Below are 12,302 nucleotides of genomic sequence, written 5' to 3'. Positions count from 1 at the left end.
TGTGTTCCAGTCTCAAGTTGCTTAACATTCCTGCAGTAATCTTGATACGGCTTTTCTGCAGGGGAAATCAGAGGAGACAGGTCCTTTTCCACGAATCTGAATACACTCTATATGTAATAACAACAACAAACTCGTTTGTGATGAGTTTCACGGTTCCCACTTAGTAATTTCTTTAGAGGAGCAGGGAGGTGCTGCCCCTTCTCTTATTTGTCAGCACACACTTTATTATGGCTCTGTACTGCTGACATTTTGGTGTTGCTAGTTTTTGAGGGTTCTGAGCTAATTGTGGAGAAATGATGAATAAGGAAACATTTTTTAAAAGAGAATTTTTATTGCTAAGGTGGGGGGTTTGATTGGTTTTATGTAACAGTATTTGTTTAAATAAAACCAGGCTAATTAGTCTCCCTTTCTCACCTGATGCTTGACTAGAAAACACAAAAGCATTCCCATGAAGCACTTTCTGTGATTTGTGCTGATGTCTGGTGTCGCCAATAGGGATTTAAAGGTGCAGCATCATGGTTATGAAAGCTTCTGTAGAAGATGATGATTCTGGGTGGGAACTTGGTGTGCCTGACAAGATGGAAAAGAGTAACACCAGCTGGATAGATATAACCCAGGATTTTGAAGAAGCTTGTAGAGGTGAGTTGTACTCCTTGTGTTTTGAGGAAACTTGGAATCCTTTGGAGGACTTAGTTTGACCCAGGTTCAGGCTTCAGATGAGCGAGCTACACTGATGCTGTGTTAACTGTGAGGTTGGGGATATCAGAACCACCTCACCTTGCTCCTCTTCCAGATTACAGGATTAAAAGTATCCTTTTAATTCACATTCTTCCATCATATGTGTATTCACACTTGCTCTTTTTTCTCTGCAAAGATTTCTTCCTGTCTCTTCTGCCAAATGGAAATGTCACTCATTCATGCGTGCAGAATCAGCACTGTTTCTTTCCTGTGTATTTCTGTGTCTAGAGAGTCCCGCAATTCATTTAATTCATCAGTGCTTCATTTTTCATCTTTGAGTCAAGGCTGAGTTTCTGAGGAGATGTAATGCATCCCTGTAACGGGAAAGCAGTTGCTTCCATTTAAACAGTGCTAGATACTACTGGCAGTTTACAGCTTTTTGCAACTGATTTTATGATGACATTAGGGAAAAATAAATGTAAAACTGCACCTAACCACACACAGTATTAAATAATTAAACCCACAATTTTCATATGCCACCAAGTAATTCCTGCATGTTACTCATACCTGTTTGTGTGTACCCATCAAATATGTCTAAAGACTTCTTTAAAAGTTATGAGGTAAAGGAAGCCTCTTAGTAATCATCCGTGGAAAAGACTGACACCTGTGTAAAAGAACACTGGAACCTGCTGTTCTGGCTGTTTCCAGGCTGTTCAGATGCTGCTATTTCATAGAATAATCACCATAGACTGATTTGGGTTGGAAGGGACCTTAAAGACCATTTTGTTCCAACTCCCCTGCCATGGGCAGGGATACCTTCCACCAGACCACACTGCTCAAAGACACCATGCAGCCTGGCCTTAAGCACTTTGAGGGATGGCCCATCCACAGCTTCTCTGGGCAATCTGTTGCCACACCTCACCACCTTCACGGTAAAGAATTTCTTCCTAACATCTAATCTAAATTTCTGGTTTAGTTTAATAGCATTCCCCCTTGTCCTGTCACTGCATGCCTCTGTAAAAAGTCCCTCTCCAGCTTTCTTCTAGGCATCCTTTAGGTACTGGAAAGCTGCTAGAAGGTCTCCATCAAGCCTTTTCTTCTCCAGGCTGAACAGTCCCTACTCTTTCAGACTGTCTTCATGAGAAAGGTGCTCCAGCTCTCTAGTCATTTCTGTTACTCCCATCTGAACTCACTCCAGCAGGTCCATGTTGTTCTGTGCTGGGGAGCCCGGACCTGAATGCAGCCCTCCAGGTAGGGTCTCGTGAGAGCAGAGGAGCAGAGTCACCTCCCTTGACCTGTTGGTCACGCTGCTTTTGATGCAGCCCAGGATATCAGCTCTTTGGGCTCTGAGTGCACATTACTGGCTATTTGATAATTCTAGAGCCTTGTTGACAATTAGAATAACAGAGAGGAATAAGAGAAGGCTGTGAACCACTGGGGTTTTTTATCCTTTCAGTCTTGAAAGTGCTTCGTAAGTAACAGTAAATGAAGGCAGAGTAGAAATGTCTGATCTGCTTCCCACACCTTGTTCTCTTAGCATAAGGCATTTTGGTGAGTGGCAAGACTATCCTGGAAAAGTTGTGATGGTAGGATGATTGTAATTGTTTGTCCTGTCCTATTGCTTTGTAGAGCTGAAGTTAGGAGAACTGCTTCATGATAAGCTGTAAGTATGCATGCGGGGTGGTCCTGGTTTTTAGATAGGGTTAGTGCACACGTGTTACTGTTTACTAATAACTGAGGTTTTTTTAACTTCAAATAAAATATTTGAAGTGTTCAGAGTATCGTTCTTTCTCAGCACTATGCGCTGCACCTGTATGAATACTGAACATTTCTCATGGTGTAGGTATAACGCTGCATTTTCAATTAAGCAGTGTATTTTAGAAGTTCATAGCACATCTTATATTCAGTAGTGACGACACTACTGAACCTACTAAACTATTTTATGTGGACATACTTTTATAAGAAAATGCCAGAAGGACTTTGAGACTAAATTTAGTTGCCTCAAATGTCCCTAACAAGCTTAGGATAAACAATCCATATGCTTCAATGTAACTTAAATGACACACTCAGACAGAAAGCGAGAACTCCACAGATTGAGGAAAAGTGTATTTAAAAAAAAAAAATGTGCTAAAAGTCTTGCTGAATTCATTGAAGAACGATAAATTTAAAGAATTATTTTCAAGATTAAATTGCTTAGCCACACAAATCTGTTCACTTGCATAAAGAAAAAAAGGGTGCTGATTTGAGACTAATACTCAGAAAACAGAAGCATGCTATTAAATGGAAACCTGCTTAAAAATTTGTACAGGATGTCACCACGTAGTTAGTAGCGTGGAAGCACATTTGCAGGTATAATTGTATCCACAAGAGCATTTCGGAGCAAATACACTTTTCAGAATTAAAATGTGCCACATACATTAACTTTATGTTACAAAGACTGGTACAGCAGTTCAGATGACTATCATACATACCAAAGGTGAGGCACTGTATCCCTCCTTCTATAGGCAAGTCTTCATTTGGTGTGGTTCTGCAAGCTTTTATTCCCTGACATCAAGTGATCCATTGTCACATGCTGAGGGTTTTTTTGTGTTGGTGTTCTTAAAGCCATTTTAAACAAAGCTGGTATATTCAATGTGTATTAGTCCATTGTTAGTTTGTGGGGGATACATCTTGGGGGTTTGAATGTAGTGTAATAAAAAACTGCTTGTTCAGTTACTATCAGCTTATTCTGTGATCTTTTAAAAGGTGCTATGTCATGATGAAATGTTTAGAAACGTGTGCATAGTAATAGGATATTTGGCTCAGGGTGTTCTTCAGCTTTAAAAAAAGACTAAGTGTTTTCTTGTACTTTTAGCCACCTGTTCTCTTGCTAACTTGTTGAGAGATCTTCAAATTCCTGAAAACCGTGATCTCTGAAGATCAGTACTAACATTAACATACCCTACCTAGTTGTCTGTAGTTAGAATGCAGCGTACTGTGTCTGTCATGTGTTCTTTTACATTAGTTTGTGAAGACTACTTTGCATAAAGTAATTATATTCAGAACATTTTTTTATTTGTGTTCTTAGTTTTGGTCTTTTTGAAGCCATGTCTGCCATTGAAATGATGGATCCCAAGATGGATGCTGGTATGATTGGAAACCAAGTTAACAGGAAGGTTCTTAACTTTGAGCAAGCTATTAAGGTTTGTGTGAAATTCCTGGGTTTGCCTACACTGTCTGTAAAAGTTTTATCAAATTGCACTTCGGCACAATTCAGATGTTAAAGTTTTCAGTCTTTACTTGAAATTTTTTTCTTTTTTCTAAAACATTTTGGATAGTTAAATAAGAAAGAGCTTGTGATGTTTACCTTTTTTGTTACCTGCATTATCACAGTGATGCTGACTCTTCCAGCGAAAAGTACTGTGAAATAATTAGATATTGATACCTCAAGTAAATGTATTTCAGAAATGGTTTTGTAAGTGACCTTGTGCTTTTCTGAAATGCATCGTTTATATGAAGATGTGTTGATCAGCCCTATTTAACCTGAATGGAAACTAACTTCCTTAAAAAGCCAGAAATTAATGCTTTATGATACTAACAGTTTATTGGCATTGAACAGAAGCTGGTGAACTTAATAGCATTAACGTTTGATGCATAATCAAGGTGAATTGGTGGAGGGAGGTTGAAAGACTTTATTATTTTAGAAAAAATAATACACTCAGATGAAAAAAGTATTTTTTATGGTGAGCTCTGTTTTTGAATGGACTGAGAGAACTCTGTAAAATATGAGTGTATGCATTGCTGCGTACACTGTACAAGTCAAATGATCTTAGTTTCAGCCTTCTTGGTCCTGACTTTGAAGGCAGCAAAACTCTACAAGTGTCTGCAGTTTAAGAAGCAGTCTTTAAAGAATGGGTCCTGTGTATTATTCCTTGTTTAGTGTTTATTATGATTATACGTACTGTTCTGTGATTTTAGTGTTGACAGTTAACTGATTTTAAACTTTTATTGGTTAGTTATAAATCAGAAATGTTACTTTAGCATTCTCTTTGAGCAGCTGTATGTTTGATCAGTGTTTAACATAATGATGGTAAAGGAAGGTTTCTCAGAGTTTGAGACACATTGTGAAGCTGATCGATAAAAGTAGTGGTATACAACTACTCTGAAGTCTTAAGAAAATTCTAATTTCCTTTTTGGCTGTACAAACAGGTTGTATTTTGCCTATACTCTTCTGCAGTATTTAGTTTTTTTCTTTATTTGTTTTCTAAGGATGGCACTATTAAAACAAAGGATCTCACTTCGCCTGAGCTAGTAGGAATAATGGATACATGTTTTTGTTGTTTGGTAAGCATTTTTCTGTTCTTAAACTTAGGTGGTTTTGCTTTCAAAATACAATACTTTAATCCAGTTTTAAAGAAATAAGCAAAACCAAACAAAAACCTTCAGAACCCAAAACCAAACAAAAACCAGCAGAAAGATTCACCAAGCAGAAAATACATACTTAATATTTTAATTTCCACTTAATTATTTGCATTGGAGTTATTTGCGTAAGAGGCATAATTTTGATTTTTTAAACTTTTTTACTATCAGAAATGTGGAAGATAATGATAACTTGTATAAAATAACCTAAATCCATTTAGAAAAAATAAGTTATCAGTTATTTGTTAACTGTGATCTTTTTTCTATGTATGTGCTTTAATTTCCTCAGTAAATGATACTAGTTATTTTCAGTTGCTTTTTAAAATTACGTCAATTACAATGCTCTGTTTTTTTAAGACAACATTTCAAATCAGTTTAGTGAGAAAGACCTGTGAAGGCCTCTTTATAACTGATATGGTATAGCATAATTTGTGTTATGTCCTTGACCCCCAGATGCTAACTTTTTTTGAAAAGGAACGGTGGTCATCTTAAAAATATGGTCCTTCTTTGTTTAATGGTAATAGAAATCTTTGTTTAAATTACAGAAGCTTTCCCTGTAGCTTAAAGCAACGTGAAGGTAGTAGAGAGAGGATTGTGAAAAGATGCTCTAAGTTGTAGAAGAGAAAAAACATACAGAATATTAGTGAGTTATTTCATTGCCACTTGCATTTTGCGTTCAGTATTTGTATAGAGGAAGCTTATAAATCTGATGGTCTCTTAACTTAATGTCACACCTAAGTCACAGGTAATAGACCTGAACTTTATAGAAGAGGGTTATCCAACACCAGAATTTTAGGCTTGTTATAGGCTTTAGTAACTTACAGTCTGCCACAGCCAGCAGATGTGCTCTCTTTTGGTAGATGGAAGGTTGCCATGATAAGGGGTTCCTTAATGAGTTATTGAAGCACTGTAAGATGGAAAAAGAATGGATCTACAAAAATGAGGACTTGATTGTCATGAGTAAAACATTTAATTTTTTTTCCCCTAGATAACATGGTTAGAAGGACATTCCTTGGCACAGACAGTATTCACTTGCCTTTATATTCATAATCCAGACTTCATAGAAGATCCTGCTATGAAGGCTTTTGCTCTTGGGATCCTAAAAATCTGTGATATTGCCAGAGAAAAGGTTAACAAAGCAGCTGTTTTTGAGGAGGTATGTGTTTCAGTATCTTCTATGTTAAATATGTAACATTATATGATAACATTCCATGAGACAAATAAAACAATGTTTTTGTGATATTGGATACCGTTTGATTTGAAAATTCGGTAGGAGCACTTTCATCATCCTGAAAGTCTTAGACTTGATACCTTTAAGATGTAGTTTTCCTCTATGAAGGTGTTTCATGCTCTCTTCTGTATTTTCCTTGAGTACAGGAGTCACATAAATGTTTTACTCAAGAAGTAATGCAAGTCTTGTGGCTAACCTTTTGAAATCAGTTTTAGCTACTGTTTCCTTCCTGTATAATTTTTGTAGATAACTGTGATTGTCTTTTGTCTGCAATGGATTCAGAGTCTGGTTTTCTATGCTCTGAGCTTGGACAAATCACTCTTGCTGACTATATCTAAAATTGATTAAATGCTAGTTTGCAGCTATAGTTCTTGTAACATTTTGGCAGGGTGTCTGTGCTGGTTTGAAAGCAAACCAGTGGGAGACTCCAAGTCAGAAGTACAATTTAATATGAACAACACGACAAAACAACAACGAATGCAACAGTACAAAAAATAACCTGACAGAGTCCGAAAGTAACCTGACACCCTGTCAGTCAGGGTGTAGTAGTAGTCCGATGAAATGGTGCTGCAGTCCTCCTGGAGCAATGGGTTTGTTGGGGCAGTGATCCCGCAGATCTGGTCCTCTCCTGAAGGTCCAGCAGCAGCTCTTGTCCTCTGGGAATCCAGCAGGCAAAGGGCTCCTGTGCTGGTCCAAACCCCAGCTTGTAGCCCTGTGAGCATGTTTGGCTCCCCACCCCCCCGGGGTGAGGCATCTCATAAGGATCACTGGGAGGATGTGTCATGCATGGGTCCTTGACAGCCCATTAATCAGAGACAGCCCCTGAGGGGAGCCATCATGATTGCCCCAAGAGAGGGACGAGATGATAATAGAATACATACCATTGGATACCCCCCACACTGCAACCCAGGACAGTGTCACATGATGAAAATATGAAGGGCATGCTGGTGTAAAGGATTTGTGCATAAAATAATTACTTCAAGTTGGATTTGGCCAGGAAAGTCACCCAAGCCATAGGTGTGTTTAGCTGTGTAGCATAAAACTGGATTTCATGCTTGATGGAGTTAAACACAAGACCACACACCCACCACACCCCCCAAAAAAAAAAGGCAACAGAAAAGACCCAAAACACAGCAAGCAAACAACCCCAGTTTGAAAATGTATGTAGAACTTTCACTGCTTTCATTGCTTCTTTGATCTTACTTTTTTTGTTTGGTTTTTTTTTTTTTTAGGAAGATTTTCAGTCAATGACTTACGGATTTAAAATGGCTAACAGCGTGACAGATCTTAGAGTTACAGGTACAGTTTGTGCTTTCTGTGTATCTGTCCCTCAGTGTCTTGAGCATGTAGTTGCTTTCATCCAAACCTATTGAATTGGTAGGAGCCTCAGCTGTTAAGTTTTCTTATTAGTCTTGTGAAAATCACTGACTTGGTAAAAAGAGAAACCAAGTAATTTTTCCATGACGAAAAGGTTCAGCTGTCTAGTTGTTAAATGCCTGAGAAACAGTTGAAGTGTTTTCGGGTGTGCAGGCGAGGTGGCTGGGCGTGAGCTCGTTATGAGACAGATACAGACCATTGGAAAGTGCTAGAATTCTGCTTTGTTGACTCAGAATTTGTTGTCGTCTTAGCAGACAAGAAGACAAATTCTGCTTTAGAAGAAGATGCAGTCTAATAGTTCTGCAGCTATGCATACATATGTTATTGGGTACATACACAAGTATGTATGTTAGTCTTTTGATGCCCTGTTTTTTACAGATACTTGAGCTTTCCATTGATTTGTTTCTGGAAAGTTTGTGAACACTTTAGCTTTATATCAGGCAGTCTATATGCCAATTTTTCGGTCGTTGCAAGACATCCCCACCATCCCTCACAAGAATATTTTTTTGTCTAGTCTTTTGCTAATGGGTATACAAAGCGCTTCTGGACTTGATTTTCCCCTCAAAATGTTTTTACCCCTGGGTAGTGTAGGTGTACTTGAGAATGCTTCTCAGCTTTTAGTTGGGCTGTGATTTTTTTCAGGTATGCTGAAGGATGTAGAAGATGACATGCAAAGACGAGTGAAGGTATTTTTTTCACATTTGCCTTATCAATGATATTTCAAGGGTATTTAACACAGGTTTGGGGCAGAAAGTTGGATTATAGGGAATGCAGGAGGCTTGTGTCATTAAATGGTGGGGTTTTGAAGAACTGCCGTAATGGTTTGTGTAACAGGCTTGTAGCTTGCCTTCTAGCTAAAGGTGGTGAAGTCTTCAGATTTTCAAAACTCTTAGTAGTTGTTTAGGTGGAATCATGATGTAGAAGGTAACACAGAGCTGAGGCACGGAAAGTATTTATTTAGCTTCTGGGGTTTAGGCAGATAAGATACATGGTAGTGTGTGTATGTTAATGTTACATAATTTTCCTTTAGTACAGTTTACAATGTAAAATGTTCATGCGCTTTCCTTGCTTATTTGCAGAGTTGAACGAGATAGGTCTCATTACTGTACCAGAGTCATTCAAGTACCTGGGTTCTATATTAAGAGATTTTGTACTTGAGAACTGTCTTTTAGGGTTATTTAATCATGAAGTGGGTGGAAGCTCTAGAGAGGGTAAGGGGATTTTATCAGTAGCTTACCCTTGCAATTTTCAGTAAATTATTTGAAATGTTTTTACCTCCTAGAGTACTCGAAGTCGACAAGGTGAAGAGAGAGATCCAGAAGTCGAACTTGAAGTAATGCATTGTTTACTTTTTCTTTCTGGGTTTCATGGATGTAAACAGGAGATTAAGTGTGGTGTACCCACACCCGTGCATATAAAAAGCAGCCTGGAAGGTGCTATTGACCAGGAGCATGGTGAAGAGCTGGCAAACAGAGCAGGTCATGCCAGCCAGGGCATGCTGAGGCAGTTTGTGCAGGGAAGGCATGAACATTTCTCTCTGTAGGACACCATTCCACTAGCCAGGTGGGAGGATAAAGTACACATTACCCAGCAACCAGGGTCCATGACCGTTTGGGAACAGCTAACAGAGGCAGCAGACAGACACAATAGTTGGTGCAGCAGGGCACAAAGAGGCCTCTTCATTCCCAGGCTTGGGACTTTCAACCCTCCACTGGAGTGGAGATGCAGATGGGCTCAGAACCATGTCAAGCTCTAAGTCAAAGGTCTGTTGAATATGAAGGCTGGAAACTGGTCATTGAATATACAAGGAGGAAGGCTCCCACTCCTCCTGAAGACTTGAGGTTGGCACATAGTTCTAGTACCTTATACAACAGGTGTGAGGCCCTGGAACTGGAAGGACAAACAGTTCATGAGGTGGATGAAGGTTCTTCTGGAACAGGGATCCTCTAGAGCAGGACACCCTACCCCATGCATCTCAACTGCCTCTGTTAAGCTGGGTTGTTGTCATCAGTGACTCCCTCCTGAGATGAACAGAGGGCCTGATACATCTACCAAACCTGACCCATACGGAAGTCTGCTGCCTCTCTGAGGCCAGGCTAAGAGATGTTACTAGAAGACACTAGTCTGGAATGATGCTCTGGTTGTCTGCTGTTGGTTCTTCGTGTCAGCAGCAATGAGCTAGCAAAGAGAAGTCCAAAGGTAATCAAAAGGAATTTAACGACCTTGGGGAGATTGGTTGAAGGATCAGGAGCAGAAGCAATGCTTTCCTCAATCCTTTCAGTAGCAAGGAAGAATATTGAAAGGAACAAACAGACCTAACAGATTAACATATGGCTCCAAGACTGGTGTCATCAGAATTTTGGGGTTTTTGACCATGGACTGGTCTATTCAGTACATAGTCTACTGAGGCCCAATGGGATGCACCTTTCTCAGAGTGAGAAAGTGGTTCTTGCAGAGTTGATTGATAGGGCTTTAAACTAGATTGGAAAGGGGAAAGATACAAAACCACGCTTGCCAGTGGTAAGAATTGGGATGGCACACCAAAGTTTGAGGGACTTTATACTACTGAGATACTTCAGTCTGCTCCAGGGGATGCCGAGTACCACAAATTGCATTTTAAATACTTCTGCACCAATGTGTGCAGCATGAGGAACAAACAAGAGGAACTCAAAGCTTTGGCCCAGTCCCAGAGATATGACATCATTGGTATAAATGAATCCTAATGGGATGAGTCCTGTGAGTGTTGTGCCATGTTACAGGCTCTTCAGAAGGGATAGGCAGGGCAGGCAAGGCAGGAGGTATGTATGTATTGTTTGTAATGGAGGGGCTGGAATGCATAAAGTTTGCAGCTGGCAATGACATGGTTGAGAGTCTCTGGGTGAGGATCAAAGGGCAAGCAAATTAAGCAGATGTCATCGCATGAGTCTACTATACACCACCCAGCCAGGACAAACACACCAATTAAGAATTCTTTATGGAATTATATGATGCCTCTAAATCAACTGCCCTTCTCCTTATGGGGCGTTTCAGTGTGCTAGCTGCTAAGTGGCAATACCACGAATCTGGTACAAACAGGTCCAGAATAATCCTAAAACACTTGGATGATAACTTCATGTTAGGGGTGCTAAGCGAGGTGACTAGGAGATGTGTCCTTGATTTGTTGCTTGTTAGCAGAGAGGGCCTTATGTGTGGAGATTGGTGCTGTCTTTGCTGCAGCAATCAAATTTAAAATTTCTGGAAATGGGAGGAAAAGCACCAGCAAAACTTCAACCCTGCATATGAGTTGAGCAGACTCAAATCGCTCAGGAAACTAGCAAGTAAGATCCCCTGGGAAAATGCATTTGAAGGTGCTAGGGTCCATAAGTACTGGTCACTTTTTAAGCACCACTTCCTAAGGACACAGGAACAGGCAACTCCAAAGTGTGAAGTCAGGTAGGCAAGGCAGAAGGCTGGCTTGATTGGGCAGGGAATGTTCTTTTGGAAATAAAGTGAAAAAAGGTGTATGCCCAGTGGAATCAAAATCAGGTGATGTGGGAGGAATACAGTCTCACTTTATTGCATAGCAAAACTATGGAGAAGATTATTCTGGGAGTGAGTGAAAAACACCTGAAGGACAATACAGTCATCAGTCACAGCCAGTGTGGGAGGAAGGTCCTGCTTATCAAACCTATTTTCCTTTTATGACAAGGTAACCCACTAGTTGATCAGGGAAGCCAGTTGATGAAATTTTTTCGGTTTTCAGTACAGCTTTCAATACTGTCTTTCACAGTATCCCTCTGGACAAAATGTCCAACATAGGGCTGGATACAGCTGGATAAACACATCATGCAGCAGGTGAGCAACTGGCTTAAAGGTCAGACACAAAGGATTATAGCAAATGGGATTATATCAGGCTAGTGACCCATCACTGGTGTCTTCCTTGGGGCTCCTTCTTAGGCCCAGTGCTCTTCAGCATATTCATAGGCAGCTTGCATGCAGTACTCAGAGATATACTAAGTAAATTTGCTGATAATACTAAATTGGGAGGAGCTGTTGACTCCCTCAAGGGCAGAGTGGCCCTGTAGAGAGGCCTTAGAGGCTTTAGAGGGCTGGGCAATCACCAACCATGTGAAGTTTAACAAAGGCAAGTGCCAGTTTCTGCACCTGGCATGGGGCAACCCTGGATGTATGCACAGAGTGGGGTTTGAGACACTGGAGAGGAGCCCAGTGGAAAGGAACCTGGGAGCCCTGGGTGCATCAGGCACAGCATTCCCAGCCGGTCAGGGGAGGGGATTGTCTCACTCTGCTCTGCACTGGTGTGACCTCGGCTGGAGTGTTGTGTGCAGTTTTGGGCACCACAATATAAGAAAAATATAAAGCTATTAGCATCCAGAGGAGGGCAGTGAAGATGGTGAAGGTCCTTGAAGCAAAGCCAAATGAGGAGCTTGGAGAAGAGGGGGAGACTTCATCACTGTATACAACCTCTTATGAGGGGATGTGCAGGGGCAGGTACTGATCTCTTCTCTCTGGTGACCAGTGATAGGACTGGAGTGGAATAGCATGAAACTGTGTCAGGGAGGTTTAGGCTGGATGTTAGGAAAAGACTCTTCACCCAGAGGGTGGCTGGGCACTGAAAAAG

The 12,302-nt window shown here is 40.4% G+C and overlaps 1 protein-coding gene across 1 annotated transcript in view; it reads left to right on the top strand.

Annotated features, from left to right (window-relative positions):
- The first annotated feature begins 496 nt into the window (after positions 1-496).
- Positions 497-12,302, top strand: part of NAA35 (N(alpha)-acetyltransferase 35, NatC auxiliary subunit) — a 26,936-nt gene continuing 15,130 nt past the window's right edge. The window contains exons 1-8 of the mRNA XM_009074300.1: positions 497-639; positions 2,308-2,341; positions 3,746-3,860; positions 4,927-5,001; positions 6,065-6,232; positions 7,540-7,606; positions 8,327-8,370; positions 8,967-9,017. Coding sequence (XP_009072548.1) covers positions 516-639; positions 2,308-2,341; positions 3,746-3,860; positions 4,927-5,001; positions 6,065-6,232; positions 7,540-7,606; positions 8,327-8,370; positions 8,967-9,017 — 678 coding nt within the window. The 5' untranslated portion in view covers positions 497-515. The remainder of the gene's footprint in view (positions 640-2,307; positions 2,342-3,745; positions 3,861-4,926; positions 5,002-6,064; positions 6,233-7,539; positions 7,607-8,326; positions 8,371-8,966; positions 9,018-12,302) is intronic.

Source organism: Acanthisitta chloris, unplaced genomic scaffold (genome assembly GCF_000695815.1).
Source record: "Acanthisitta chloris isolate BGI_N310 unplaced genomic scaffold, ASM69581v1 scaffold5015, whole genome shotgun sequence".
NCBI lineage: Eukaryota > Metazoa > Chordata > Aves > Passeriformes > Acanthisittidae > Acanthisitta > Acanthisitta chloris.
This window is presented reverse-complemented; position numbering and strand designations above follow the sequence as displayed.